The sequence below is a fragment of the Zootoca vivipara genome, chromosome Z2 (assembly GCF_965207765.1).
Source record: "Zootoca vivipara chromosome Z2, rZooViv2.hap1.1, whole genome shotgun sequence".
In the NCBI taxonomy this organism is placed as follows: Eukaryota; Metazoa; Chordata; class Lepidosauria; order Squamata; family Lacertidae; genus Zootoca; species Zootoca vivipara.
Window position 1 is genome coordinate 49,029,281 of NC_142585.1, and position 26,818 is coordinate 49,056,098.

The window sequence follows — 26,818 nt, forward strand, 5'->3', positions numbered from 1 at the left end:
TTCTCCATTTTATCCTCACAACAAGCTTCATTAACTATGAACCTGAAATCTGGGTTCCCCTCCAAACCAGTGCCAAAGTTTTGTGGTGGTTTTGCAGCAAACACCCAAACTGAATAACTGATTCTCAAACTGGAGGTGATGGATGAGTGTCACCCCAAAATCCAGCCTTGTTTTATGGCTATGACCCCTGATTTAAGTATCAGTTACCGGTATTCAGGTTGGAGGCCACTGCAGAGCATGTGGTCTTCACTGCAAAATGATTGTCAAACTTTGGCACCAGTTTGGAGGAGCCCCACATTTTGGGGTTCATAGTTAATGAAGCTCTGTGAAGCAGGTTAGGCTGATTATTCCCCAAGGCCACACCTAGTAAGCTTCATGGCTCAGTGTGGGATTCGAACCCTGGTCTCCCCGATGTCCAGCACTCTAACCACTACCCCACCACTGGCTCTCATATATAATATAAATATATTTTGCAGATGTGTAATCCATTTGACAGTTTATTAAATCCCAGCATGTAGCCATGATGACTAGTATGCTGCCCTGTCAATGATGTCCTGGGTGCATGTCTGACTCCTGGAAGAGAAGTCCTATGATTTTGATTGTGGTTTTTGTGGATGTTCTTGATGAAAATGACGAGGTTCCATAAAGATCTACGCCCAGAACCATGTTTCTGTGCATGACAGTGCCGCAAACAGGAGCGGCCCAAGCCATTTTGCTGTTTGAGCCAACAGTGCATTCCCCATTCTGTGTGGGAAATCTGACTAGACTGGTAGTTGAGTCTTTCCTCAGCTCTGGTGATGGACCCCAGGGTGCTAGGGCAGCAAGCTAGCTTAGAGCTTGTAGGGCAGGCCCCATGACCCAAATTTCTAGCCACTTCCCACCCTTCAGAACTTGTCACACAAGGCAGCTGTCTCACTTTGTCTCATGGAAGGGTTGGCCCTCACTGCAAAGCACCAGGTCCATGATGTTTAACGTTCAGTCAATTGTGAGCTGGAATGGTGGCGAGAAAACTGCAATCTCAAGAGGATCTGTTTTGCTGGATCCAAATTTGTGCACATGTTCTCTCTCTCTTTCTCAACTCACTTTTTCTCCTTCCTACACCCTCTGCCCCCATTTTACAGTTGTTATAGAAATAATAGATGGTTTGGCTTTTGCTGCCCAACTCTCCAAGGGACTGAGTCCCCTAAGTCCATGATCGGTCAGAGATGAATGGATGGAGGCACTGGCGGAGGAATGGGGGAGGGGAGTGCACCGCCCCCAGGACCATCGAGGAGGGGGGACCATCGCGGCCTCCCTGACACGTGCCACCCCCCCCCACTGCGCCACACCTCCAAGACACACACCACGCCCCCGCAGTCGGCACACCATGCCCCGCAGGCAATGTGCCATACCCCCGGGATGCCCGCCCCGTGGGACAATGTTCTGTGCCCCTGGGATGCACGCCAGCCACGCCCCCACCTGCTCTCTGCCCCCCCCCGGTGCCAGAGAATGCAGCTTCACCACAGGATGGAGGCAAGATCCATAGAAAGCAAAGCAGATCTTTATTTTTCTGTTGCAACAGAGTTCCCTCCCCTCCTTGCAAGGAGGTAGGAGAGACCCAGAACAATGATGCAGAAGCCCCTATAGAGACTTTTGAAATTGCCCACCCTGTAGCCCAAGATAAAGGTAAAGGTACCCCTGACTGTTAGGTCCAGTCACGGACGACTCTGGGGTTGCGTGGGTGCTCATCTCGTTCTATGGGCCAAGGGAGCTGGCGTTTGTCTGCAGACAGCTTCCGGGTCATGTGGCCAGCATGACAAAGCCGCTTCTGGCGAACCAGAGCAGCGCACGGAAACACTGTTTACGTTCCTGCCGGAGCGGTACCTGTTAATCTACGTGCACTTTGATGTGTTTTCGAACCCACCACAGCCCAAGACCACCCCAAAAAACATCATACATACCGTGTTTCTCATATTATAAGACACGTCTTATATTTATTTTTTCCTCAAAAAAACACACTATGGCTTATTTTCAAGGGATGTCTTATTTTTTTCCTCCTCCTCCTGCCGCGGCCGGCATTGCTGCTGCGCCTATCACTATGTCTTATTTTCGGGGTATGGCTTATATTCCTTGAATGCTTAAAAATCCTGCTATGGCTTATTTTATGGGTATGTCTTAAAATATGAGAAACAGGGTACATCACAGAAGGAGGTGGTCTCCAGTAGAAATTTTAGAGTGTTGCTTCTCTCGTGTCTGCCAGGATACCAGATAATAATGCCTTACTTGATTGCTTTTTCTGGATAGCCTGGCCATTCCTTTGAGATGGTAAATAATTTAGTTTCTGAATCTCTTACACATATTGATAGTTTGCTCAGCTTAACAAATACTTCCCAGACGGCATTTGAAAAGGGAGGTGTAAGCAGTGGTGAACGGTGCTGCTTGGCTGCCCGGGGTGGCACATACGCAGTCCGTCCTGGCACGTGTGTTGTGATGTCACGACGCAGCCTGACGCTACCCCCGCCAAACAGGAGCTAGGGGCAACCTGCCCCCCGCCCCTCCCTTGATACGTGCCTGGGTGTAAGCCCCTACAGTACAAAGACAACTGGAAAGCTTTTCCCATTTCCTTCCTCCTTGCAGAGAAATATTTGAGGTCAATTTGGGGGAGTCAAAATGGCTTCAGGATTGTTCTCCTGTACTATTTCAGAGTGCTGTGGTCTATACCACTGAGCCTAGGGCTTGCTGATCAGAAGGTCGGCAGTTCGAATCACCACGAAAGGGTGATCTCCCATTGCTCGGTCCCTGCTCCTGCCCAACTAGCATTTCGAAAGCATGTCAAAGTGCAAGTAGATAAATAGGTACCGCTCTGGCGGGAAGATAAACGGCCATTCTGTGAGCTGCTCTGGTTCGCCAGAAGCGGCTTAGTCATGCTGGCCACATGACCCGGAAAAACAGTCTGCGGACAAACACCGGCTCCCTCGGCCAGTAAAGCGAGATGAGCGTGCAACCCTAGAGTTGTCCGCAACTAGACCTAATGGTTAGGGGTCCCTTTACCTTTACCTTTACTATTTCAGACACGTGGTTTAGACACTTATGTATGTGTTCGCCTTGTACATTTATGAGCATTTATTCTATATTTGAGAACTTAGAATTCTTATAACACAGATCACTATTCTTTAACTCCTACTCTCTGAGGCACTCCACTTTCCCGTCAGCTTCTGAATCTTGAAAATAACACAGAACTGAAGCTCTTCCAGCTTCACTTCTATGTACATACAGAACAAGGATAACATGACATCTATCCAGGTGAGATGGGAACAGACTCCCCCATTTGTCTCTATGGCAATGGAGCTCACTCTTTTAAGATACAGATGATAGTACAGTAGAACCTCGGCTTACTTCGGGTTGCAAAAGCGGCAAACCTGGAAGTATTTTTCTGGGATTCACTGCTCATGCATGCACAGAAGCGCTCTATCATGCTGTGCGCATGCACAGAACAGGCACCTCCTCCTGCGGAAACCTTGGGGTCCAACCGGAGCTCCAGAACAGATTCTTTCGGTAACTAGAGATACCACTGTACCTAGCCCCCTCCCAGCTATAAGGCCATTATCCTAGACAAAGGAAGTGTTCTGATGGGTTTCCTCTTATATACCCTACCCTTGCAGATACAAGATCAAAGGTTTGGAAGGGACCCAAAAATGTCATCCAGACTGAGTCCTCAAACCATGTTGGCATCTGTCTCAGGAGACAATAGAGTGCACCCTCCACCTGTCTTACATACTGTACTCCGCTCTGGATTTGTGTAAGATTTCCTCCTGAGCCTTTTCTTTTCTTGAAGTTCTCCTACAAGGTAGTAGAGTTTTCCTTCCCCCAAATGGGTTACCTTCCCAGGTGGATTGGCCCCACCTGCCCCTCACTTCCTTCTACAGCCCGTGCAGATACCACCTTCTTGACTGTTGGGCCCAATCTTGGTCTCGTCTCCTCAATCCTTCGGAGCCTCTCTTCGTACACAGAGTCCCAAACTCACTGAGGGTTTGTGACCCACGGGCTACCCTCACCTGATGCAGCCGGCCACTCAAAGCCATTCTCAGGATTGTGGCTGCTGTCACATGCTGGCAGCTTCTAGGAGCCACAGGTGAGTGCTGAGTGCAGGGTGGGGGGACCAAAGGGGGATGAACTACCTCAGAAGGAGCACAGCATGTCCCCCACCAGAGGTAGTACCCCTCCCCTAACATCCCAGACATCCAGCCCCAAACCTATACCAGTACTTTTCAAGGGAGGTAGGATGTTATCAACTTCATCACCTCATAGTGGAAGAAGCAATGAGTTAGGGGTGCTCAGGGGCTTGCAGGGGCAGCAGGTGACGTCTCCAAAGGTCCCCTTGCACTCTCAGACACCACACTGGCAATCCCTGAAGGCTCCCGGTGCCTTTAGCTCCTCAGTGAGACAGTTTCGCTCTATAGCTGTGAGGGGGCACCAGACAGCAGGTGTCCCCACCCCTGACTGCTACTCAGTGGAACAAAAATGCATGTATTTGGGATGACAGGCCACACAGCCAGGGAGAATATGACAGCCCTCAGCTGTGGGCTCCTTTTCATGCAGCTGCCTCAAACTGCTGGAGAGGCAAGTTTCAAACTGAAATTCAAAATGGTGTTGTCTCTTTAACAGGTAAGGAGGGAGACGGGATGTTTTATAGTGGGATACCCAGGAAACACCGTCTTTGTCCAACTGGTGTGTTTTGGGCTACAACTCCCACAAGGCCTTGCTTCAGACAGCCATGCTAGGGAGTTCTAGTACTAAATATCTAGGGTACCTGGTTAGGGAAGGCTGCTCTTTGGGAAGCAATCATATATACCAGAGGTGAGTGGCCTGGGGCCTTTCAGATGTTGCTGGACACCAACTTCCACCATCTCTGCCCACTAGCCATGCTTGTAGGGGCTGAGAGCAGCTGGAGTCTAGTGATCTCTGAAGGGCCACAGGTTAGCCATGCCTGCCTTACCAACTGATGTTCAGAGATAGACTGTCTTTGGACATGCAGGTTCCATCCTTGGCTAGGAAGATACGAGGACAAGAGCTTTCTCTCATTGTTGCTCTGTAGCCTCTGATATTCAGAGGCAGATTATTCTGGAATATGGAGGCTGGTGCTAATGTCCTCCAAGCACCTTCTGGCAAAGGACTGAACTTGATCACCATAAGACAGCCTTAAAGTTAATTATTTCCCCCCACTTCATGCACTGAAGTAGCTTGAAGAGGCGGACAGCGACATGCTGGAAAGCCAACTCATAATTGTAGAGTTGAGTTTCCACTTGAAGGGCTAAAAATAGTCTTAATAATCAATTTGGGGGCAGGAGATCTCAGAGAATTGGATTGTTGTACAAGAAAAGGTCAGTTCCAGGTTAGGAGAGAGAAAGTTCAATGTGCATTCAGTGGATGTTATTCAATGTAGATAACATTCAGGGTCCTCAAGCTCCCCCCCCCCTCAAGAGAAAACAGTAAGAGAATTTAATGCTCCAAAGCACATTGCAATTCATATGGTAACTATTGTTGTTGTATCTTTAATACTGAGAAACGGAATGATGGAGTGGGTTGTGGGTTCAAATTTCTGCTCAACCCATCAGCATCTCCCAGCCCCTCTATCCCACTCTACCTTGCAGTGCTGCTGTGTGAATAAAATGGGGTGGGGGCACCACAAACATCACTGGAGAACATAAATGCAATGAATATAAGTTGTTGTTGTTGTTTAGTCGTTTAGTGGTGTCCGACTCTTTGTGACCCCATGGACCAGAGCACACCAGGCACTCCTGTCTTGCACTGCCTCCCGCAGTTTGGTCAAACTCATGTTCGTAGCTTCGAGAACACTGTCCAACCATCTCGTCCTCTGTCGTCCCCTTCTCCTTGTTGCCCTCCATCTTTCCTAACATCAGGGTCTTTTCTAGGGCGTCTTCTCTTCTCATGAGGTGGCCAAAGTAAATAAATATAAGTAAATAAATGTTAATGCATCTGTCAGATGGATGCTGCTTTTTAGTAGTTTTCCTCAGCATGGATTAATCACAACCTTTGTGGGTTAATGATGTAAAAACCACCACATTCCTTTTTAGGTAAAGAAAATTATGGATTCAAAGAAGCCATTTAGGTCCTGCACCTTAATGTAGCCTGGAATCATCAGTAAGCTTACTAGGAAGTAGGCCCCACTGCACAAACATACTGTAATTACTTCTGAGTAAACAAGGAAGGGATCGCAGTTTAACAACGAATTATCTCTTGTAATCTATTAAAAACTAACACGAAAACACTTGTCTGGCATTTTGGTATCACGTGCACACTGACTGCAATAGGGAGACGCGTTTATACTGAAGACAGAATACCGCTCCATGTAAGCGTCAACCTTCACAACCCACTGAAAGTTTTTGCGTAGCGCTCCGCGGCCGTCAAAGAGCGCGTTGGATCCAATCCATTCTCCGCTGCTTGTGAAGTGCCCGATGGCACTGAGCTCTTATTTGTCCAGAGGGCGGCGCTGAACCCGACTGCCTCGCCTTTCTCCCCCCAGACTTGGGCTGTCGGGTCGGGAGCTAAACGCGGCGGAGCGTGCCTTGGAGCGAGCTCATCGGAAACCGGCGCCAGCTGTGCATTTACGCACGGCGCGCCTCCGCTTCGCCGGAAAGAAGCAGCACTCCAGCCGGCAAGAGGAGAAGAAGGCAGCAAGGCGCCTTCCAGCAGAAGCTGAGCACGCATCGGGCGCCCCAGCAGGTGAGTGCGCTGCTGCTCCTCGGGCCCATTAGCCTTGCTAGCCAGCGCGTAAAGTTCTTTCTCCTCCAAGGCATAGGAAGAGTCGACCCCCAAACCGGTGACTTGTCCTACAGATGAGACAGGAGAAGAGCGGTTTCATCTGAGCCACGAGACCCGTTTGGTGGAGCAGGTAAAGAAATCACTAAACCGATTTCCACTGAGCCCGGGTAAAGCGGATTCCTTTCCCTCCGCGGATTAACCTACCGGTAAGCTTATCGTCTAGTTGGTTTAGGGAGGAAGGGCAGAGAACGATGGGTGAGCCCCGGTGCTTGTCTAGCAGCAAGCTGGGATGGCAGAGACGAAGGAAGGCTCCCGGGCGTGCTCAGCGCAACTGCCCAATCCGCCTTTGCAGACCCCAGCAGTGTTGGGTTTGAGCGCGCTTTCTCGCTCTCCCCGCCTCATTACACAGATTTCTCTCTCCTATTCATAAGGGTTTTCTTAAGGTAGAAAAAAGTCCTGACGTTTTAAATCAAAAATCCAGTTTCTTTGAAGGCATCGCATAACAGAAGCGAGATCAGTTGCAGGTAATGGTCCAGCTTTGTAATGGGGCTTCCGTTAAGAGCCATTGGGATAATTCCCTAACCCCCAGGGGGTGGGCTGGCCGGGTTTTTTACTCCCTTCTCAAACTCATCCTTTTTCCAGAACTGGATTTGCCAGCCGTTTTCAGCAGCCTTTAACAATAGTAGTAATAAGTGATAGGTTGTGGCTAACGAAGTTCTACTCAGAGTAGGTCCACTGAAATAATTGAACCTAAGTTTGACTGCCTGCCATCAGGTGAAGACTTTGTTCCAAGTGGCTTTTCGGAACTGACTGCTTTTAATGAATGGGGTGGGGCTGTGTTGTGCTGTTTTTATTATAATTATTTGTCTATTTTAAACAAATGTTATATGTGTATATAACTTTAATTCTCTTTTATTGTTTTACAATGATTTAATGTTTTTAAAGTAATTATTTTTATTTGTAAGCTGCCTTGAGTCATGTCAGGTGAAAATGTGAGGTATAAATAAATATGTAAGAAGTATTAGCAGTTACTCATGTCCATTAACTTCAGTGCATTCGATACAACCTTGTGCCTTTAAGCACATTTGGCATTCATTTAACCATAACCACCATTCTCAGGGGGCGCTGTGGGTTAAACCACAGAGACTAGGGCTTGCTGATCAGAAGGTCGGCGGTTCGAATCCCCGCGACGGGGTGATCTCCCATTGCTTGGTCCCAGCTCCTGCCAACCTAGCAGTTCGAAAGCATGTCAAAGTGCAAGTACAGTAGATAAATAGGTACTGCTACAGCGCGAAGGTAAACGGTGTTTCCGTGCGCTGCTCTGGTTTGCCAGAAGTGGCTTTGTCATGCTGGCCACATGACCTGGAAGCTGTACGCTGGCTCCCTCGGCCAATAAAGCGAGATGAGCGCCGCAACCACAGAGTCGGTCACGACTGGACCTAATGGTCAGGGGTCCCTTTACCTGTACCATTCTCATGTGCTTGCAAGTTTGGGAACTGAGGTTCTGAGGCAGGCAAAGTCTGAACCCCCACGCCCCATTTTTTAAATGAAAAAAATAAGTTGCTATAAGTGTTGTGGGGAAATCCCTGCTTGGTGGTTTCAGCTGCTTTTTTTTATTTATTTTCCTTTGGTTCCCCAACTGATAAAGCTGTATGTGTTACAGCTTGCTTTTTAAAGCACAACAGAGATGTTGGCCCATCTGGTCTCATATTGCCTTGTTCTGACTGGCAGAAGCTTTCCACGGTCTGTCATGGAGATAGGCTTTCCCCAGCCAAGTGAAGAGTGTTGCTGCAATTTAGTCAAATGCTGCAGATTTATTCACATGGACGAAGTTGATAAGCACCTTGTAAATTAATGCAAGGAGGACCTTGACCATTGCCTAGACCAGGCATAGGCAACCTTGGCTCTCCAGATGTTTTGGAACTACAACTCCCTGACCACTGGCCCTGTTAGCTAGGGATCATGGGAGTTGTAGTTCCAAAATATCTGGAGAGCCAAGGTTGCCTATGCTTGGCCTAGACCATTGCCTAGTCATGGGCATCTTGTACAAGTTTTTCAGCACCAGAGTTATGTGCTGACTGTAGTCTGTCCCAAGCAACAGTTCAGCCTCAGCAATTTGCACCAGCTGGGGCTTCCACACTGAGGTCAAGGGTATCCACACCACAGAGAGCACATTGCAATCTTGAGGTTACAGATTATTATTACGTACATTATTATTACTTAATAAATCCTGCCTTTTCCCCAGATCGGGATACCAGGCGGCGTACAACATTTAGGAACATCATTATAAAATACAATAAAAATGAGTTGGTTGTTAAAACTCAGTCATAAAATTTATACAAAATGCAGTTAAAATGCAACAACATGGGATAAAGAGTGTACATCTTCATGCTTTTTTATTTTATGCAGTGCACATACCTACATTTGCAGCCTACTTATATTTCTATTCTTCTAACACCCGTTCATCAGTTAATGCTCATGAAAGTGCACAGTCAAGAGAGCAGTGACTTCTGTCCCAGAGGGTTAGCATTTGCAAGCTTAAGTTGCGGGAGAGAATAGTTTGATTGAATGTTGGGAGACACTTCTTAATGGTAAGAGGCTGTTGTGACGATCACCCAAATTGTAAGATCCTTGGAGTAGAGACTCTCCTTTTGTACTTCTTGCAAAGTGCCATGCCACACCCACAGCACTATACAAATACAGTTGTGCTTGCTTTGGAATTCTGGTAAATCAGCATAAAATGCAACCAGGTGACTTATTCTTCATGGCTTCTGCTGCTTTTTGGTGCAAATGCTATATTTTCTGCTGCTGCTTTTTTTGGTAAATGTCACAGAGGTGGGGCCAGGCATTTGGCAAAGATGCTTCTGCCTGGGGCAGGATTCAGTTTTCACTGGCTGCTAAGCTTCCTCCTGGCCTGCTAGGGGCCTGTTCAGGTTTGTTGGGGCAACTGGAGGAGACCTTGACTTGTAAAGCACACCTAGGGACCACTCTCCGATGTTGGTAAATGGGAAGGGAGTTTACTCCTAATGCAGCCTTCCTCAGCCTGGTGCCCTCCAGATGTTTTGGGAATACAAATTCCAGCAGCTGTAGCCAGCGTGGATCCAAATCTAGAGAGCCAGTGCGGTGTAGTGGTTAGAGCTTTGGACTGGGATCTGGGAGACTGTGATTTGAATCCCTACTTGGCCAAGGAGCTTACCGGGCAGCCTCTCAGCCTAACCCACCTCACAAGGTTGTGGGGATTAAATGAGGAGGGGAGAACCATGAGCTCATTGGAGAAAAGGTAGGCTTTAAATGCAACTAATAAAACAATGATACTCCGGACTGGAACCTCAAGGACTTTGAATGGGGTTTGGAGCCTCCCTCACAGAAGGGAGGTGACGTATGGCAGTGTGAATCCTTGCCTTTTGCTGGGTTGACAGAATAGGACCCCATGCCTCCAGCCCAGACTGTGGAAAGCTCAGGACAGTGGGTTCACCCTCCAGGGGTCTCCAAAGCTCCAGCCTGGCCAAGACTGAGGCCAAGTTGCCTCTCCCTGGGTCACATGGCTTGGCTTCCTTGTGTGAGTTATTATCTGTAGCACCATGTGCCCACGGTGGCATATGTGTTAATACACACACACACACACACACACGGATCTGGATTGTGGTGATTAGTAGTTGGACATCTCAGCCCGTCAGTCAGTTGTGTGAACTAGATGATCTCTGGGCTCCTGCCTTAGGACTCAACAGTAGCAGCACCTGGCGTGAATACATACTGTTTCCTAGCAACCAGACCCAACCTCCTGTACTGAAACATTTAATTCTTTCCTTAAAAACAGAAAAGGAAAGCTGTCCCTCAGGTAGTTCTTTGTGCTTTCTCATAGTGCAGGGAGGGAGGAGGGAGAGATGCAATTGTGTGCAATGATGAGTCTCCCATCGGCTGTTTTTGCAAAGAGGTGTGGTGGCTCGAATTTCACCCGGTGACCTGTGTGCTAATGGAGTTGGCACCCAGTTTCTGCTGTGGGTGGACTTTTTCCCAGGCAAATCCTCCTCTATGGGTCTCTTAGGTCCTACACAAGGTGTTTTTCCTTTTGAATGTGATCTGCAGGGTGCGAGTTTGTGTGTGTGCATGCCTACTCAGCATACATTGGAACAGAGTAAGTATTCTAATAATTTTGATGATCACGTTACTGAACCTTGTTTGATTGGGTATGATTTTGCTTTTATTATGATTGAAGTGCCAGATATTGAAATAGCAGTAAGAATAATTACATAAATAATTGTACAGTCTGTCACAAGGAAAATGGAAATTCTGTGGCGGCTATGAATTTAGAAAATATGCATGCCTTGGCTCCTTTCAGGAGGAGGAGAGTTCCATAATGCATTCATGGGGGGGGGAGAGAGAGAGAGAGAGAGAGAGAGAGAGAGAGAGAGAGAGTTGATGCCTTTTCCCCTGACCACAAGCTTCAATCTCAGCCCAACAAGATCAATTAGTCTTTGCCAACATACTTCCAAATTTTCTCTGTGTTAACGCTTTTTACCCAGACGTTTCAACATGACTTCTGTTTCTTCTTTAGCAAGGCTGAGAGGCTAAAAAGTGTTGCATTCTCAACAATCTTTCTCCATACTGCTTTCTTTACCAACCTCTGGTGCCCTCCAGATGCTTTGGACTACAACTTGTATCAGCACATCCCTATCTATGGTGTAGGGCTTGGAGGGAGTCATAGTCTAAAACACCTGGACTGAGACTATAGAAACAGAGGCTGCCTTATGCTAGAGATAGAGTGTGGGTTCATCTGGACCAGTGTTGCCTGCTTTGACTGCCAGCAGTGGCTTTCCAGGCTCCCAGGCAGAGAGAAACCACCCCCACCAACTCCCTGAGGTTATTTCAATTGTATATGCCAACCTTCTACCTGCAAAGCAGGGGTTGTTATGCCACTGAGCTCTCCCTCAGAGACACGTGGAGATTCTTGAACATGGGTAGGCAATCTAAGGCCGGGGGGGGGGGGCGGATCCGGCCCAATCGCCTTCTAAATCCGGCCTGCGGATGGTCCAGGAATCAGCCTGTTTTTACATGAGGAGAATGTGTCATTTTATTTAAAATGCATCTCTGGGTTATTTGTGGGGCACAGGAATTCATTCTTTTTCTTTCTTTCCAAAATATAGTCTGCCGCCCCACAAGGTCTGAGGGACAGTAGTCTGGCCCCCTGCTGAAAAAGCCCCCCCCCCAATTCACAGAAGGGTTATTTCCCTTTCCCTTTGTACATTCCCTATTCATTCTCCCACCCCCCTGCTCATTTCCTTCTCCCCCCCCCCCAATATGTATTACTTAGTTGGAACAAGGGGTGGGGGTGGGGGGGAGAGGATTTCATTTGATTCACATTTATAGGTGAACTTGGCTAATTGCCACTTTCTGAAACAACATAAGAGCTGAAATACCATCACCATCAAATACTTACATGTCTCTGAGTTTTGCAATGCTGTTCTCTAACCAAGTTCATCAGGTGTACAAAAGGCATATTATGGGGGTTAAGTGCTACATGCAAAACACATTATATTAGGGGAAATCGTTTTGCCAATATATTAGGATAATTTCTGGTGTTGATTCTGCATCCAAGTCTTTAGTTTACCTGGTCAAAAAAAAATCCACTATCAGAGCAATTTAAATTCCAGGCTCTTAGCTAATTCTGTTAAGAGAAAACAAACCAAGGGCCAGTTTTTTTCTTTATGCATATTTGGACCCAGAGGGGGGAAATGTCTCTGGTGCTAATCAAACTGCTTCTGTGTTCATTATGTATTATGTATCCCTCTATGCCACTCGGGTGGCGCTATGGGTTAAACCACAGAGCCTAGGGCTTGCCGATCAGAAGGTCGGTGGTTTGAATCCCCGCGAAGGAGTGAGCTCCTGTTGCCCGGTCCCAGCTCCTGCCAACCTCCCCTGCAGTTTGAAAGCATGAAGTGCAAGTAGATAAATAGGTACCGCTCCAGTGGGAAGGTAAACGGTGTTTCCGTGTGCTGCTCTGGTTCGCCAGAAGCGGTTTTGTCATGCTGGCTACATGACCTGGAAGCTGTACCCCGGCTCCCTCGGCCAGTAAAGTGAGATGAGCGCTGCAACCCCAGAGTCGGTCACGACTGGACCTAGTGGTCAGGGGTCCCTTTACCCTTTACCTTTATGCCACCGCATAGGTGGATGTAAATGGCATCTGTCTTTTGATGGATAACATAGCCCCACACCCCTGAGAGTCATTGGGAAGCCACAGTTCTCCTCCCAGAGCTGCAGTTTCTAGAGCAGTGTAACAATCCATCTCCTCAGGGAACTTTTGGAATTGTAGCTCATGGTGGGGGGGGGGGATAGTGCAGTATCTCTCAACACCCCTATCAAACTATAGCTCCCAGAATTCTTTGGGGGAAGCTGTGGCTATTTAGAATGGTGTTGTACTTCTTCAAATGTGTTATGTAAACTCTTAAAGAGTTTACCCAATAGAAACAGCCAGCCAGCAGGCGACCTTTTAAAACCCAGACATTTGGCCTCGTGGCACTTAACTTTCCGCTTTTCATTGGCTCTCTGGATGCAATAGGAAATTCTTGCTAGGTTGCATGGTATGGCCTTGGAGACCGACACCCCCACCCCCAATCCAACCATACCATTTAGGTTGAATATACAAAGGCCCCATTTCATAGCTAGTTACTGTTTTGGAAGACTGCGGAGCTATCCAGCTCTCCTCCCAGAGGCCAGCCATCAAGCTGGTTATTTCCAGCCAAGCTTCCGTCCTTCTCTACCCTCCCCATCCCCTGAGCCTGTGTGTCTGTGTCTGAAGAGAAGACAAAAGCGCCTCTCTGCTTGCCATAAGAATGGGGTTCCTGCTTGGGCGCAGTGCTGTGAATGGCTTGTCTCTAGTGCCTGGCGAAGGGGCATGATGCCAATTCACCTCTACACAAAAGGCTCTTTGAGGGAAGGAGGCAAAGAGGAAGGCTGGGCAGGCAGGAGGCTGATTGTGAGAAGAGCCATAAACTTGAGGAAATACATGTTTCCCATAGAATGTCAGATGCCAAGGTAGGGGGTGCGACGGCACAACGGCCCTTTCCCCCCTGGCGCCATTGGGGCCCGTCCTCTCACTTAAAAATAGTTGTTGTTGTTGTTTAGTCGTTTAGTCGTGTCCGACTCTTCGTGACCCCACGGACCAGAGCATGCCAGGCACTCCTGTCTTCCACTGCCTCCTGCAGTTTGGTCAAACTCATGTTGGTAGCTTCAAGAACACTGTCCAACCATCTCGTCTTCTGTCGTCCCCTTCTCCTTCTGCCCTCCATCTTTCCCAACATCAGGGTCTTTTCCAAGGATTCTTCTCATGAGGTGGCCAAAGTCTTGGAGCCTCAGCTTCAGGATCTGTCCTTCCAGTGAGCACTCAGGGCTGATTTCCTTCAGAATGGATAGGTTTAATCTTCTTGCAGTCCACACTTAAAAATACTGTGTGCACCCAACTCACAGAACACCAATCCCACAAATTCTCACAGGCTATCTCAGATCTTGTGCGGGACTTGCATGAGGTAAAACTTAATAATTAGGAGTCTCAGGCAGAATTTGTTCTAATAAATAAACAATAACGATTTTATTTAACAAGGAAGTTTATGACATGAGTGGATAAAACTTAGGATACTTCAGTTTACAATGTTATTTCACTTCAAGGTTTTCTCAGTTGTTTCACAATACTTTGGTTCTTAACTTAATACTTTGGTTCTGAACAAGGTGGTACAGTGGTACCTCGGTTTATGAACACAATTGGTTCCGGAGGTCTGTTCATAAACTGAAGCGTTCATAAACTGAAGCGAACTTTCCCATTGAAAGTAATGGAAAGTGAATTAATCCGTTCCAGACGGTCCGCGGAGTACTTAAAGTGAAGCGTTCATAAACTGAAGCGAACTTTCACATTGAAAGTAATGGAAAGTGGATTAATCCGTTCCAGACGGGTCCACGGAGTACTTAAAGTGAAGCGTTCATAAACTGAAGCATGGGTGTAATTGGTTCCGGAAGTCTGTTCATAAACTGAAGCGTTCATAAACTGAAGCGAACTTTCCCATTGAAAGTAATGGAAAATGAATTAATCCGTTCCAGATGGGTCCGCGGCGTTCATAAACCGAAAATTCATAAACCGAGGTGTTCATAAACCGAGGTTCCACTGTACTTTCTGTCGGTTGCATACTCCTTTGATAACCCTACTCCTGAGGTACTCCAAGTAATAGACCCAAGGTTTCACTGGTTTGGGAGTCTTGTCTTACTAGAAGAATCTCTCCCCTCCTGACTGGAATGAGACCTAAGTAGACGGTCTCTTTCCAGCTTCTTCTCCTGTCTCAACCTCAGCCTCCCAGTCAATTCCTGGCCTATTACTCTCATAGGACACCACACACTGTCCTTCACACTAAGCTCAGAGACGCTTTTCTCTAGTCTGTGATATTTTCCTCAGAGTGGATGTTTCGACCCAGAACCAACTCTCCCTCCCTATCCTCCCGACCTCAATCCCAACCTGCTCCAAAACCTCCTCCCAACACTCCCTCCAAAACTGTCCAGATCCTCTCCTTTTCAACTCCCCCCTCCTGGAACCTAAGCCAATCGGAGGCTGCCATACATTAACCCTTTTCTGGCATGGGGAAAAGAAAAAGAAAATACTTGGGGACCCAACCTGCCCCAGCAAAAAGAAACTTTTTTGTCACAAGGGGTACTTTCATGCTATGCCCTGGGGGCCTTTGGCTACTCAATTCCTTGATACATTCATTTTCTTCTCCTATTCATATCGCACCTTTCACCCACAATGGAACCTGAGGTGGTACCTCCTTGGGTCTTGTGGCCTCCCATTTAGGCACTGACTGGGCCCAGTCCTACTTAGCTTCAGCAAGATGGTGCCCTCATGTGCCCTTGGTGGCTAGGAGTGCCTTTTATTAACACTGGCTGATTCACCAGTTCCAGCCCCATTTGGGTAGAGATGACTTAGCCACTGTACTCCATGCTCTGGTGACTTAGAGGCTGGATTACTACAATGCACTCTCCATGGGACTGCCCTTGAAGACAGCTTGGAAACTTAACTTTGTCCATAATGCAGCTGCCATATTGCTGGGTGGGATTCAGTTTAGATTTCATATAACCCCTGTTTTTAAAAAGCTGCCCTGGCAGCCAGTTTGTTTCTGGGCCCAATCAAAGGTGTTTACTTAGTGTTTAAAATCCTAAATGACTTGGGCCCAAATATCTGAAAGGCCACCTCCTTCCCTACAGAACCCTTTGGATGCTAAGATGGCTAGTTCTTCTGCCCTCAGAGATTCAGAGCGTCAGTGACCCAGGAGAAGACCTTCTCTGTGGTGGCCCCAGTTGTGGAACTCCCTCCCCACAAACACACGCTCGGCACCTTCATTACATAGCTTTTGGCAAATGTTGAAGATGTGCCTCTGTACCCTGGCCGTTGATGCTTGAGGTGCATATTTTTAAAACTTACGACTTGCAGTTATAAGCTGCTTAAATCTGTTTCTAATACTGATCAGTAATGGTGGAAGAGGGTGCCTCATCAGAGCTCCAGGGAAGAATGGTGCTGGCCGTGGCCCTGGGCACCCAGTAGGCCCCACAAGAATGCTCCAGAAAGTTCTAGAACCATCTTGAACATTCTGGAACAGTCTTGCAGCCTGCAGGGCTCTCCTGGTAGATGTGCACCACTTTCTGGGGTAGATGAACCAAGGGATAAGTAGTTACAGGTAGGTAGCCGTGTTAGTCTGACATAGTCGAAAGGAAAAAAAATTCCTTCCAGTAGCACCCTAGAGGCCAACTAAGTTTGTTATTGGTATGAGCTTTCGTGTGCATGCAAGGGAGAGGTAGTTTTCCTGAAGTTTGAAAGCCCTTGGGCATGGGTGGGGAGGTCTCAGTGGCAGAATCTGGCCATTCAGAAGCCCTGGTCTTTGTTCTCTCCTCCAGTGCTTAAGCCTGGCTGGGATGCACCCTTGCACTCTGGCAATGCTTCTTTCTTTCCTGGATGGTGAAAGGAGACATTTCCTGTTTAGGGTGAAGTATGCTTGAAGCTTGTGCAGAAGCTCCTGACTTTTGCTGGAATGTAGCATGTTGTAGAAAGGTGAAAGGCACACATGCATTGCTCCACCTGCTTTTGGTTCTGACCCAGCCTGTCAATGGCATATGGTCCCTCAGAAGCTTGTCCATAGGGGAATGTGGCCCTTGGGCAGCATAATTCTTCACCTTGGGACATAGGAAGCTGTCAGTCAGCTGGTGAGGATGGCTGAAAGCTCTGTCCCCTGGAAGGGACCTCCTGTTTGCAAAGCAACCACGACAACAGCCAGCCTTGCAGGGCTTCTTCACCCATTTGGCAGAGCCGACAATCAAACCTGTTCTTCCTTCTGCCTCCTCTTTGCAGCACCTGTCTCTGAGATGTGTGAAATGGGGCTGGTCTCTGCTGAGCCATCCAGCCTGACGCCATACTATGGGGAGATGCCGGACGCTTATTGCCAGGATGACCGCTGGCAGAGGTTGCGCACGGCTGTCAGGAAGCTGGAATTCTGGGAAAACTTTGAGATGGAATTGATTGGCAGCGGCTTCTTCTCCAAAGTGTTCAAGGTATGACTGAAGCGAAATGCAGCCTTTCGCAATGCTTTGACACTGGCTTAAGCTCCCAGTGCAGATTCACCCTCAGGAGGGCAGGGCGCTTGCAAACCCTTTGCACCTTGCCTGCTTGTGCTGCCCCTTCAGTACAGCTCCACTGTCAGAGAAGGGAGAGAGTGTTATTCTGGCAGCCTTTTTGTGCTGCTGTAAAACAGAAGCCTGTTGCAGCCTGGAAAGGGCAGGTAAGGCTGTACTGTGGTGGTGGAGGAGCATCTGTTTTGTGTGCCAGGGGTGTCTATGTGGTTGGGGGTTCCAGGTTTAATTCCCTGCATCTTCCGGTAAGGCTAAGAGACAGACCCCCTGCCTGCCAGCCCCACAGAGCTGCTGCCGGTGAGAGGACACAGCACTGAACAAGACAGTCTGGTGGCCTTACACGAGATAACACAGCTTCCTGTGTTCCTAGACCAGGGGTAGGTAGGCAACCTAAGGCCTGGGGGCTGGATGCAACCCAATTGTCTTCTAAATCCTGCGCACGGACGGTCCGGGAATCAGCGTGCTTTTACATGAGTAGAATGTGCCCTTTTATTTAAAATGCATCTCTGGGTTATATGTGGGACACAGGAATTCGTTCGTTCTTTTTTCAAAATATACTCCGGCCCCCCACAAGGTCTGAGGGACAGTGAACTGCCCCCCCTGCTGAAAAAGGTTGCTGACCCCTGTCCTAGACCTTTACTCAAGCCTGTGTACGTTAAACCCACAGCATAACAGTGGTAAAAATAAGCTCAGCCGGGTTTCCTGAGAAAAGGGAAAGGGCACTGTTTCAGACAAGGAAGGTCAGCTGTAAAAATTGCCAGTCTCCTGCCAGCCTTCCTGATGCAAGCAGATTTGGAGGCATAGCACATTCTCTCCTTCCCAGGCACCCCCTCCCCTGGCAACTGGCAGCCATGAGCCGGTTCCCAATCCGTCATCCCCACCTACTCACTGCAGCCTCCTGACTCTCTTGTTCCTCCCACTCCTGCAAATTGCTGTGGTGATAGTTACTATCTCCTTCCCCCTCCCTGCACCCCTACACACACACATGCACACACACACACACACAATTTTCTTGCAGCAATTCTCCCCCTTCTTTCTCGGCGCTCTGTAGAATCCCAGCAGCCAGCAAAGCTGGAGCCATTTCACTGTAGAATGAAACTGTTTTAGATAACATGAAGGATTCCAAGAGATCCACTATGAAGCCTTTGTTTAGAATAGAGAGGGGGTCTCTCATTGGACATAGGTGAAATTGTGTTTTCTCATGCTGAGGGCATCGTCCTTCTTGTTTTATAATGCCCAGTGATGAAATAGCATATGATGTTTGGGTTTGTATGGCATCCAGGGGAGCTGTTCCCTGGGGTTTAATCGATTGGTTCCTAAACTCCTTTGGGTTACTGCCCCCTTGGTTCCATAAACTCACCCAATAAAAAGCATTGGTCAGAACAACACAATAAAATTTGAAACCGTAACAGTTAATTGCTCGTGTATTCAAAATCCAATTAAAACTTAAGTTTAGTTACCAAAATTGATTAACTTGATCCAGAGACATCAGCTTCTCAGAGTCTGATAGTTACTTAGCAAGAGTCTTAGATGCCACATTTAGTCACTTCACTAACACATTGGATGGGATACCACTTTCCCAATGTCTAGTTTAAAGTTACTTAGCAGGAGTCTCAAATCACCGCATTTATTACTCTGCAATCAATTTCTTTGCAAAGTTGGATGACCACACTAAAACCATGTTCCGCCAAATGTGATGTTGGGAATGCAAGGAGAAGCTGCTTAGCTGCTGTGCACAGTGCAGGATAGTGATTGGAAGTTTCCTTCCTTGACTCTTGGTACAATTCCCTAGTCTTTGAGACCCCCGAGTATAGGGCAGTACTGTATATGAATGCAATAAATGACCGTCATCATCATCATCATCATCATCATCATCATCATCATCTTTGGCTTCAGCTCAATGCCACCTTGTAGTTCAGTTACCGGCAGCTCCTCTTCCACTACCGCAACTTCTTCAATATCAGAAAATAGATTTATCACCCAATCTGGAATTTCCATCAAAAGATCTTCAAATTGTGCAGACGTATCTTTATGCAACTCTAACTTGGTCAATAGTAAATAAGCAGTGAATGCGCTCAGAGGGACCACCTTCAGAGCCCCCCTGCTGCCACATTGCCTCTTAGTGCCCCTTTAGGTAATCCTATACCCCCCTACTTTGGGAACTGCTGTCGGAACCCGTTTATCAATTAAGCCAGAGGCTGGGGAGCTGGTTCCCTCTAGATGTAGGTAGCCCAGGTCCCACCATCCCTGATGCTGGCTGGCTTTGGAGCCTAGCAATGTGGAGTCCACAGATGTTCCCAACCCCTGAATTAAAGGTTGCAGCCAAGGAGGCAGCAATGAGCACACTGTAGCCGTTGGCCCTCCTGCAGTGGCAGCAGCGAGTGATACATTCCTTGGAGGCTGGATCTGCTGCCCCTGTAGATCATGCCACCTGAGACAGCCGCCTCACCTTGCCTCATGGGTGGGCCAGCCTGGACCAGAGGTCATTCCCACCATGAGTGGAGGAAAGTCCCTTGCAGCCACACCAACAATCCTGTGGGATATTTGATGTCACACGAGAAAGCTGCACAGGGGTATGGGGCTGGCAGTGCAAATTTTTAAAGGAACATTCCCTTCTCTAAGCTGAGATTGATTTATATATAGGGCATGGGTCCCCATATTGCATTCCACTTAAGAGTCATCTATTTCCAGCTCTAGGCCCTTCTCCCAGGTAAGTGTAAAAGCTTCTAATGGGTCTGCCTAGATATATCAATAAGTTCCTGTAGAGAGATTTTTTTATTTGCCTTTCACAACTTGCATGCTCAGAGGCTGTGTACCTCTGGATACCTGTTATAGGGGACAGGGGACAGTGGAGAAAGTTGTTGTCTTCAAGCCCTGAGGTTTCTAATAGGCCATTGTGGGGGAAGCCCAGTGACACCCCCCCCAGTTGCTTTCAGTCATACTGACCATTGGTCCTGCTGGCTGGAGCTGAGGGGAGTTTGAGTCCAAAAGCTGGAGGGCACCTAAAGCAGTTGCTCCCAAAGTGGGCAGTATCCATGCTCTGGGGACTGGGCAGGCCAGTTGGTGGGATTACCTGTGGAGTGAGGCAACAGCTTCCATTGTAACCTTTTCTTTCTTGAATCTTAATGCCAAATTGATTGAATTCCTGATGACTTCTGACTCAAGGTAGTCCAGTGTGGGAGCACTGATATTTCGCTGAGCCCAGAGAGAAGCAGATGGTGGGTGAAGTGAGAGAATCCGGAAGGCTTCCGATTGTGGGTGCCAAATACCCTGAACTGGTGGTCCAGTTTGGAGATGCCCTGAAAGTGAGTAAGAGGAGGCAAGGCATGGACATTAGGTAGCAAATGCCACCACTGTCCTGAGCAAAACATATTTTATTAGGAAGAGGCGCATGGAGCCGAGTGAAGACTTCCTGCAATGCCTGTTTGCAAAGGTCGCTCCACAATTTTGCATCCATTAGAGGTGGCATAGTGACTGTTTTATGGAGCTGAACAGCTGAGCTGACCCCATCAATCTTGTTTTGAAGCTGGGAATGTGGAACAGCCAAGGTAGTGCACAAAGAGAGATGCAGGAGGCGATGAAGGTCAGATCGGAGATAGAAGTGCTAAGCAGCTATCAGTTAATTAAAAGGCCTCCAACAAATCAACAAGGGACCCTTTTAAAGTGTGCCTGTGGATGAATCTGAAATTTGCATATGTCAGTTTCAGTAAGAGGACCTCACAAATTCTAGCACTAATTATTGGAAAGAGAGATATGCTTTTAATGTATTTTTTGTTTTGTTTTCATTCCCTAGCCCAGTAATGATTCAGAATTCACATTAGTGTACCCTTAGCACACAGCTGCACTGAGTGTAGAATTACTCTTCTTGGCCAATAAATAAAGCTTTAGTTGATTTAATCTAACACTCCCACTTTCTGAAATTTGCAGCTCTGGCACTAAAAGATAAATGGAAATTTAGCTGCAGCAGATATTACTTGCTAAAGATAAAGGAATCAGCCCCACTAGAAAAATCAATATGTAAACTAGAGAATCCTCTAGAGGTAAAAAAAATGTAAGGACAATTTTCTTTCTTTAGTTAGCTTTTTAAAATGTTAAATAATGAACAGAACCATTCTACCCAGCCTATGAATGGCTGTGGATAATACAGGGGAAAAGGAATAGTATGCGCAGAGCCTCACAAACTAAGGTTCACTGGAAATGCAGTCTTTCTAGAAAGTAAGGTGTACCCATGTCAGTGGTGTTTTTATTTTTATAGTCTTGGTTCTAATTTCTATTATACAAAAAGTCTGGAATGTATCACTGAAGTCCCCATCCCCTATTTTTGTCTCTGCTTCAATATTTCTCACCAGTTTCCTGCTGGTATTGTTTTGTTTTATGCTTGAGTGTGCATCTTAATAAAGTTCCTTATAATACACTACTATAAAGAATACACACACACACACACACACACACACACACCTGGAAGCTGTTTTGGTGGATTTCAGCAGGCCTTGTGTATAAAGGTCTCTTCCAATTAACCAGAGCACCCCCTTGCTGCCCCAGCTGGAAAATTCACATTTGGTGAATTTTGGTGAATTCACAGCTGGAAAATTCACATTCCATGGGTGCCACAGGCAAGGAGTGGCTGTTTATAAATTCACTGTGGGAGAAGTGCAGTGATGCGGCAACGTCTTTGGCAGGTGGCATTTGGAGCCTTTAATCTGTTTAAAGTGTCCAGATAAAGGGATGTAACAGCACTACAGTCCTCGCTTCTGCCTTGGTCAAACCTCACCTGGAGTCCTGCGTCCAGTTTAAAAAGGCTATATTGACAAGCTGGAAGGTGGGGAGAGGAGGGTGACCGAGGGTCTGTAAGCCAAGCCTTATGGCGTATGAGGGACAGTTGAAGGAACTGGGAATGTTTAGCCTGGAGAAGAGGAGACTGAGAATTGGCAGAATAGCCATCTTCAGATACCCATGGAAGATGGAGCGTGCTTGTTTTTCTGTTGTGCCAGAGGGGAGGATCCAAACCAATGGATTAAAATTGCAAGAAAGATTCCAACTAAACATTTGAAGAACTTTTTGATGATAAGAGCTGTTTGACTGTGGAACGGACTACCTTGGAAGGTGGGAGACTCTTATGCCTTGGTAGGTTTTTAAGTGGAGTTTGGATGGCCATCTGTCAAGTATTCTTTAGTTGTGATCCCTGCATTGCCAGGGCTGGACTAGATGACCCTTGGGGTTCCCTTTGACCTCTATAATTCTATGAGTCTGTTATTCTAATCTTCTACGTCATATCCTTTGTGTGTTCTTTGGTACCTTAAGCCTCTGTGCTCTCCCAAACTTTGTTTAAACTGTTTCCATCTTACTGAGCAAATCACTACTATGATAGGGAGGGGAAAGTGTCAACAAAGGGCCTCTGTTCAGTCTGATAGCTTGATCAGAATGATCCAGCATGTACCAGCTTTAATTTAAGTTCACCTCCAAGTGCCAGGGTTTCAAAGGAGCCATCAAGGTTATGTGACATTATACCAAGGTGATCCTAGTATGGTTGTTTTAAATTCTGTTGCTCTCCAGGGCTGCCCAGAGATAGGGAAAGGCATAGACCTCGTCCTCACTAGGAAGACGTATCCATGCATAGTAAAGCTGTGGACTTCTCTACCGCAGGCCATGTCATGAGCCACTAGCTTAGATGGCTTTAAAATGAGGTTGGACAGATTCAGGGAGGAGTATTATCTGTGTAGACAATACTAAGACAGATGGGTCTGCAGTCTGACTTGAAGGTATTATTATTATTATTATTATTATTATTATTATTATTATTATTATTAATCCTGCCAAGTCAGGTAATAAGTGGCAATTTAATTTACATACTGCTTAATGCCTAGGTGGCTTCTAAGCAGCTCGCAAAACAGAAAAACTATTGCACAACATTATTTAAAAACAGAATTTAAATACAACCCTTTACATCCTGCTTGTGGGCCTATCAGAGGCACCTGCTTGGCCACTGCAGGAAACAGGATCGTAGAATCATACAGTTGGAAGCGAACCTGAGAATCATCTAGCCAATCATCTAGCCAATGCAGGATTATGCAGCTGTATGGGGACTGAACCTGCAACTTTGGTTTAATCAGCACATGCCCATACCAACTGCTGGTTGCTGAAACAGGGACGTAGGAGGCTGCCTTATACCGAGTGAGACCGCATCAAGCTCAGTAATGGGAACATGAGAAGATTCTGCTGGATCAGGCCAATGGCCCATCTAGTCCAGCATCCTGTTCCCACAGTAGCTAACCAGATACCTCAGTGGGAGACCAGCAAGCAGGATTCAAGCTCTAGAGCAGTGGCTCCCAGCAACTAGTATTCAAAAGCATTGTTGCTTCCAACTGTGGAGGCAGAGCACAGGCATTTTGTGTAGCAGCCATTGACTGCCCTCTCTTTCATGAACCTGTCTCCCCCTCTTGTAAAGCCATCCAGGTTGGTGGCCGCCACTGACTCTAGTGGGAGGGAGTTCCCTACTTAGACTATGCCCTGCAATCTGCATGAATAAGTACTTTCTTTTACCTGTTCTGAATCTTCCAAAAACTCACAGGTTGCCCAAAGCCCTGGAGGCAAAGCAATGGTGGTGAAGATCTACAAGAACGACGCAGACCAGGAGGGGATCGTACGCGAGATCAGCTTGCTGCAGAAGCTCTCCCATCCCAACATTGTCAGGTGGGTCTCTAGGTGGCAGGTGACATGGGGTGGCTCCCCCACTAGCCAGGGGCGTAGCCAGGATCAAAACTAGGGGGGGGGCAAGCCATGGTCATTCAGGGGCGGGGCCAAGGCACAGGAGGGGAGGGGCCACGAAGTGGGAATGTGGGCGGGGCTACAGGCCAGCGGGCCTGATGACATTGTGGCAGTGGCGGAGGCAGCGGCCACCTTGTGCTTCTGGGGCTGGCAGCGTTGGCGGCTACCCTGCTTGGCTGGAGAGGACGGGAGGGTCGGGCAGGCGAGAGGGGGTGGCAGGGCGGGCGAGGGCGAGGCAAGGCATGGCCGCAGCCACGACGGCTCCGAGGCGTTGCTGCATATCAGCATAATATTTCAACCATGGTTCAAGCCCCACCTTATGAAAAAATTCCTGCATTGCAGGGGGTTGGACTAGATGACCCTTGTGGTCCCTTCCGACTACAATTCTATGATTCTATTGATATATTACCATAGCATATGCATCATTCTGCTTTCTTGAATTGTCCTACTCCTAGGCATAGCAGCCAACTCCTAGAGGCCTAGGTGCCTCCCCCCCCCAATTACTGGTAAATACCATATTTGAAAGAGTCACCCCCCCCATGTTGATGGGCTTTCTATGTGGGGCTTATCTGCCCCCCCCTATTTTATTAAGGATGGAAGAGGGAGGGAAGGAAGGAAGAAATAGAGAGAGGGATAACTCATATTTGTGGGTGCCTCTGGGTGACGCTGTGATGCTGGAACTCTGCAGGTACAGGAGCCTTGTAAGCAGCTTTCTCTCTGCTTGATTTACAGCAGGCACGTCCAACAGGTAGATTGTGATCTACCAGTAGATCACTGGGTGTCTGTGGTAGATCACTGGTAGGTCACTGCCACCCCTAAAAAAAGCTCACCCAAAATTTTCCTCCTCCCTAAAAAAAGTTGAACTATGACCTGAAGCCCTAAACAAAAATGGGCCTCCCTCCCTCCTAAAAGAAGCTCAACAAGTTTGACCTAAACCCCAAAAAACAGGGCTTCCCTTCCTTAAAAAAACTCAACAGCTTTGACCTGAACCCCCCAAAAGGGGGTAGATCACTCCCAGTTTTAAACTCTGTGAGTAGATCAGAGTCTCTTGGGAGGTGGCCACCCCTGATTTACAGTATACAGATGCAGGAGGAGGGGCAGACTGGAACACCACTGCTTTTTATAAACATCACTGTGTCTGTCAAAGCTACAGCCCCCCCCTTCTTATTCACTTCCTTTTAGCCTTGCAGAGCCACCTTAGTCAAATTGAATCCTCTGAGTCTGCACCCTCATTAAATCACCAATAGAACTCTTAATGCTCCTGAATGCTCATTAACAACTCCCACTTAAGAACAATAGGGTGAAATGGTCAGCTATCGAATCTTGCCTGGGGATATATGCTCCATTGTCTTAACTGCTTAACTACTGGTAGCCACTTTGCTTTATTTATTTGATGTGTTTTTGTTACAGCTGTGTCCCCCCCCCCCCAGCAAGCGGAGACTTAGCTGCTCTTGCTAAAGCAAAGCCCTTTCCACTTCAGTTTTTGGAGGGGAAAAGTGCTGGTTATGGTCTGTAAAATACATTAATTTTTTGCTTCTAGGGGGGCAGCTGCCCCCTCCTGCCCCCCCTTGCCTACGCCCATGCCACTAGCCTTGGTGAGGCAGTCTCCTCAGGCAGCAGGCTGGAGACAACTGGGAGGGGCGGCAGATCCAGGGCCCCAAGAAGCATGCCTCACACTACCTCCTGCGCTTGTCTCCCACGGCCATGGTCTGGAAAGAGCGGGAGCGATGCTTCTGCCACCTGCTCCCCTCCGGCTTCCTTTTTGCTCCCTTGCTGCTTTCAGGATGTTGGTTCTTCCCTGAGCGACCTCTAGCTGCCTCAGAGGTGGTGGTGGAAGGGCTCCATTTTTCTGCTTGGCTTCAAGCAACCAATTGTTACTTTGCATAGATATTTGTTATCAATAAATCAATTTGATATTCAGATATTAAGAAATGAACGGAATAAAGAATTGGAGGTTCCGTTAACATCCTGAAAGCAGCAAGGGAGAAAGCAGCTTCATATAGATGTTAAAAAAACATCAGGGAGAGGACGGAACCCTGAGGCACCCCACAAGTGAGAGGCCAGGGGTCTGAACACTCATCCCCCCAACACCACTTTCTGGACACGGCCCAGGAGGAAAGAGCAGAACCACTTTATAAAAGTGCTCCCACCCCCTCTAGGCGGTCTAGAAGGATGTCATGGTTGATGATATCAAAGGCCTCTGAGAGACCCAGCAGAACTAGGAAACAGCTTTCACCTTTATCCCTAGCCCGCCAGAGATACTCAACCAGTGAAACCAAGGCAGTTTCAGTCCCTTGATGAGGCCTGAATCCCGATTGGAAGGGATCCAAATGGTCCGCATCCTCCAGGCGTGCCTGGAGTTGTTCAGCAACCACCCGCTCAATCACCTTGCCCAAGAATGGAAGATTTGAGACTGGGCGATAGTTGGCCATATTGGCCGTGTCCAAATACGTTTATTTAAGAAGCGATTTAATGACCGCCTCTTTTAGTGGGTCTGGGAAGGCTCCCTCACAGAGGGAAGCATTCACCACCCCACAGAGCCCATCGCCCAGCCCTTCCTGGCTCGCTTGTATTAGCCAGGATGGGCAAGGATCAAGAAGACAGGTGGTCGGTTTCACTTGTCCAAGCAGCCTGT

At 47.6% G+C, this 26,818-nt stretch overlaps 1 protein-coding gene across 5 annotated transcripts in view; it reads left to right on the forward strand.

Annotated features, from left to right (window-relative positions):
* The first annotated feature begins 6,502 nt into the window (after positions 1 to 6,502).
* Positions 6,503 to 26,818, forward strand: part of LOC118084551 (dual specificity testis-specific protein kinase 2) — a 32,998-nt gene continuing 12,682 nt past the window's right edge. The window contains exons 1-3 of one of the 5 annotated variants that reach the window (XM_088665357.1): positions 6,503 to 6,723; positions 17,141 to 17,340; positions 23,987 to 24,108. In XM_088665357.1, coding sequence (XP_088521483.1) covers positions 17,155 to 17,340; positions 23,987 to 24,108 — 308 coding nt within the window. In that variant the 5' untranslated portion in view covers positions 6,503 to 6,723; positions 17,141 to 17,154. Of the gene's footprint in view, positions 6,724 to 10,599; positions 10,898 to 17,140; positions 17,341 to 22,404; positions 22,543 to 23,986; positions 24,109 to 26,818 lie in introns of those variants that run through there. The other 4 variants (XM_035114172.3, XM_088665355.1, XM_088665354.1 and 1 more) reach the window with 4 other exon arrangements.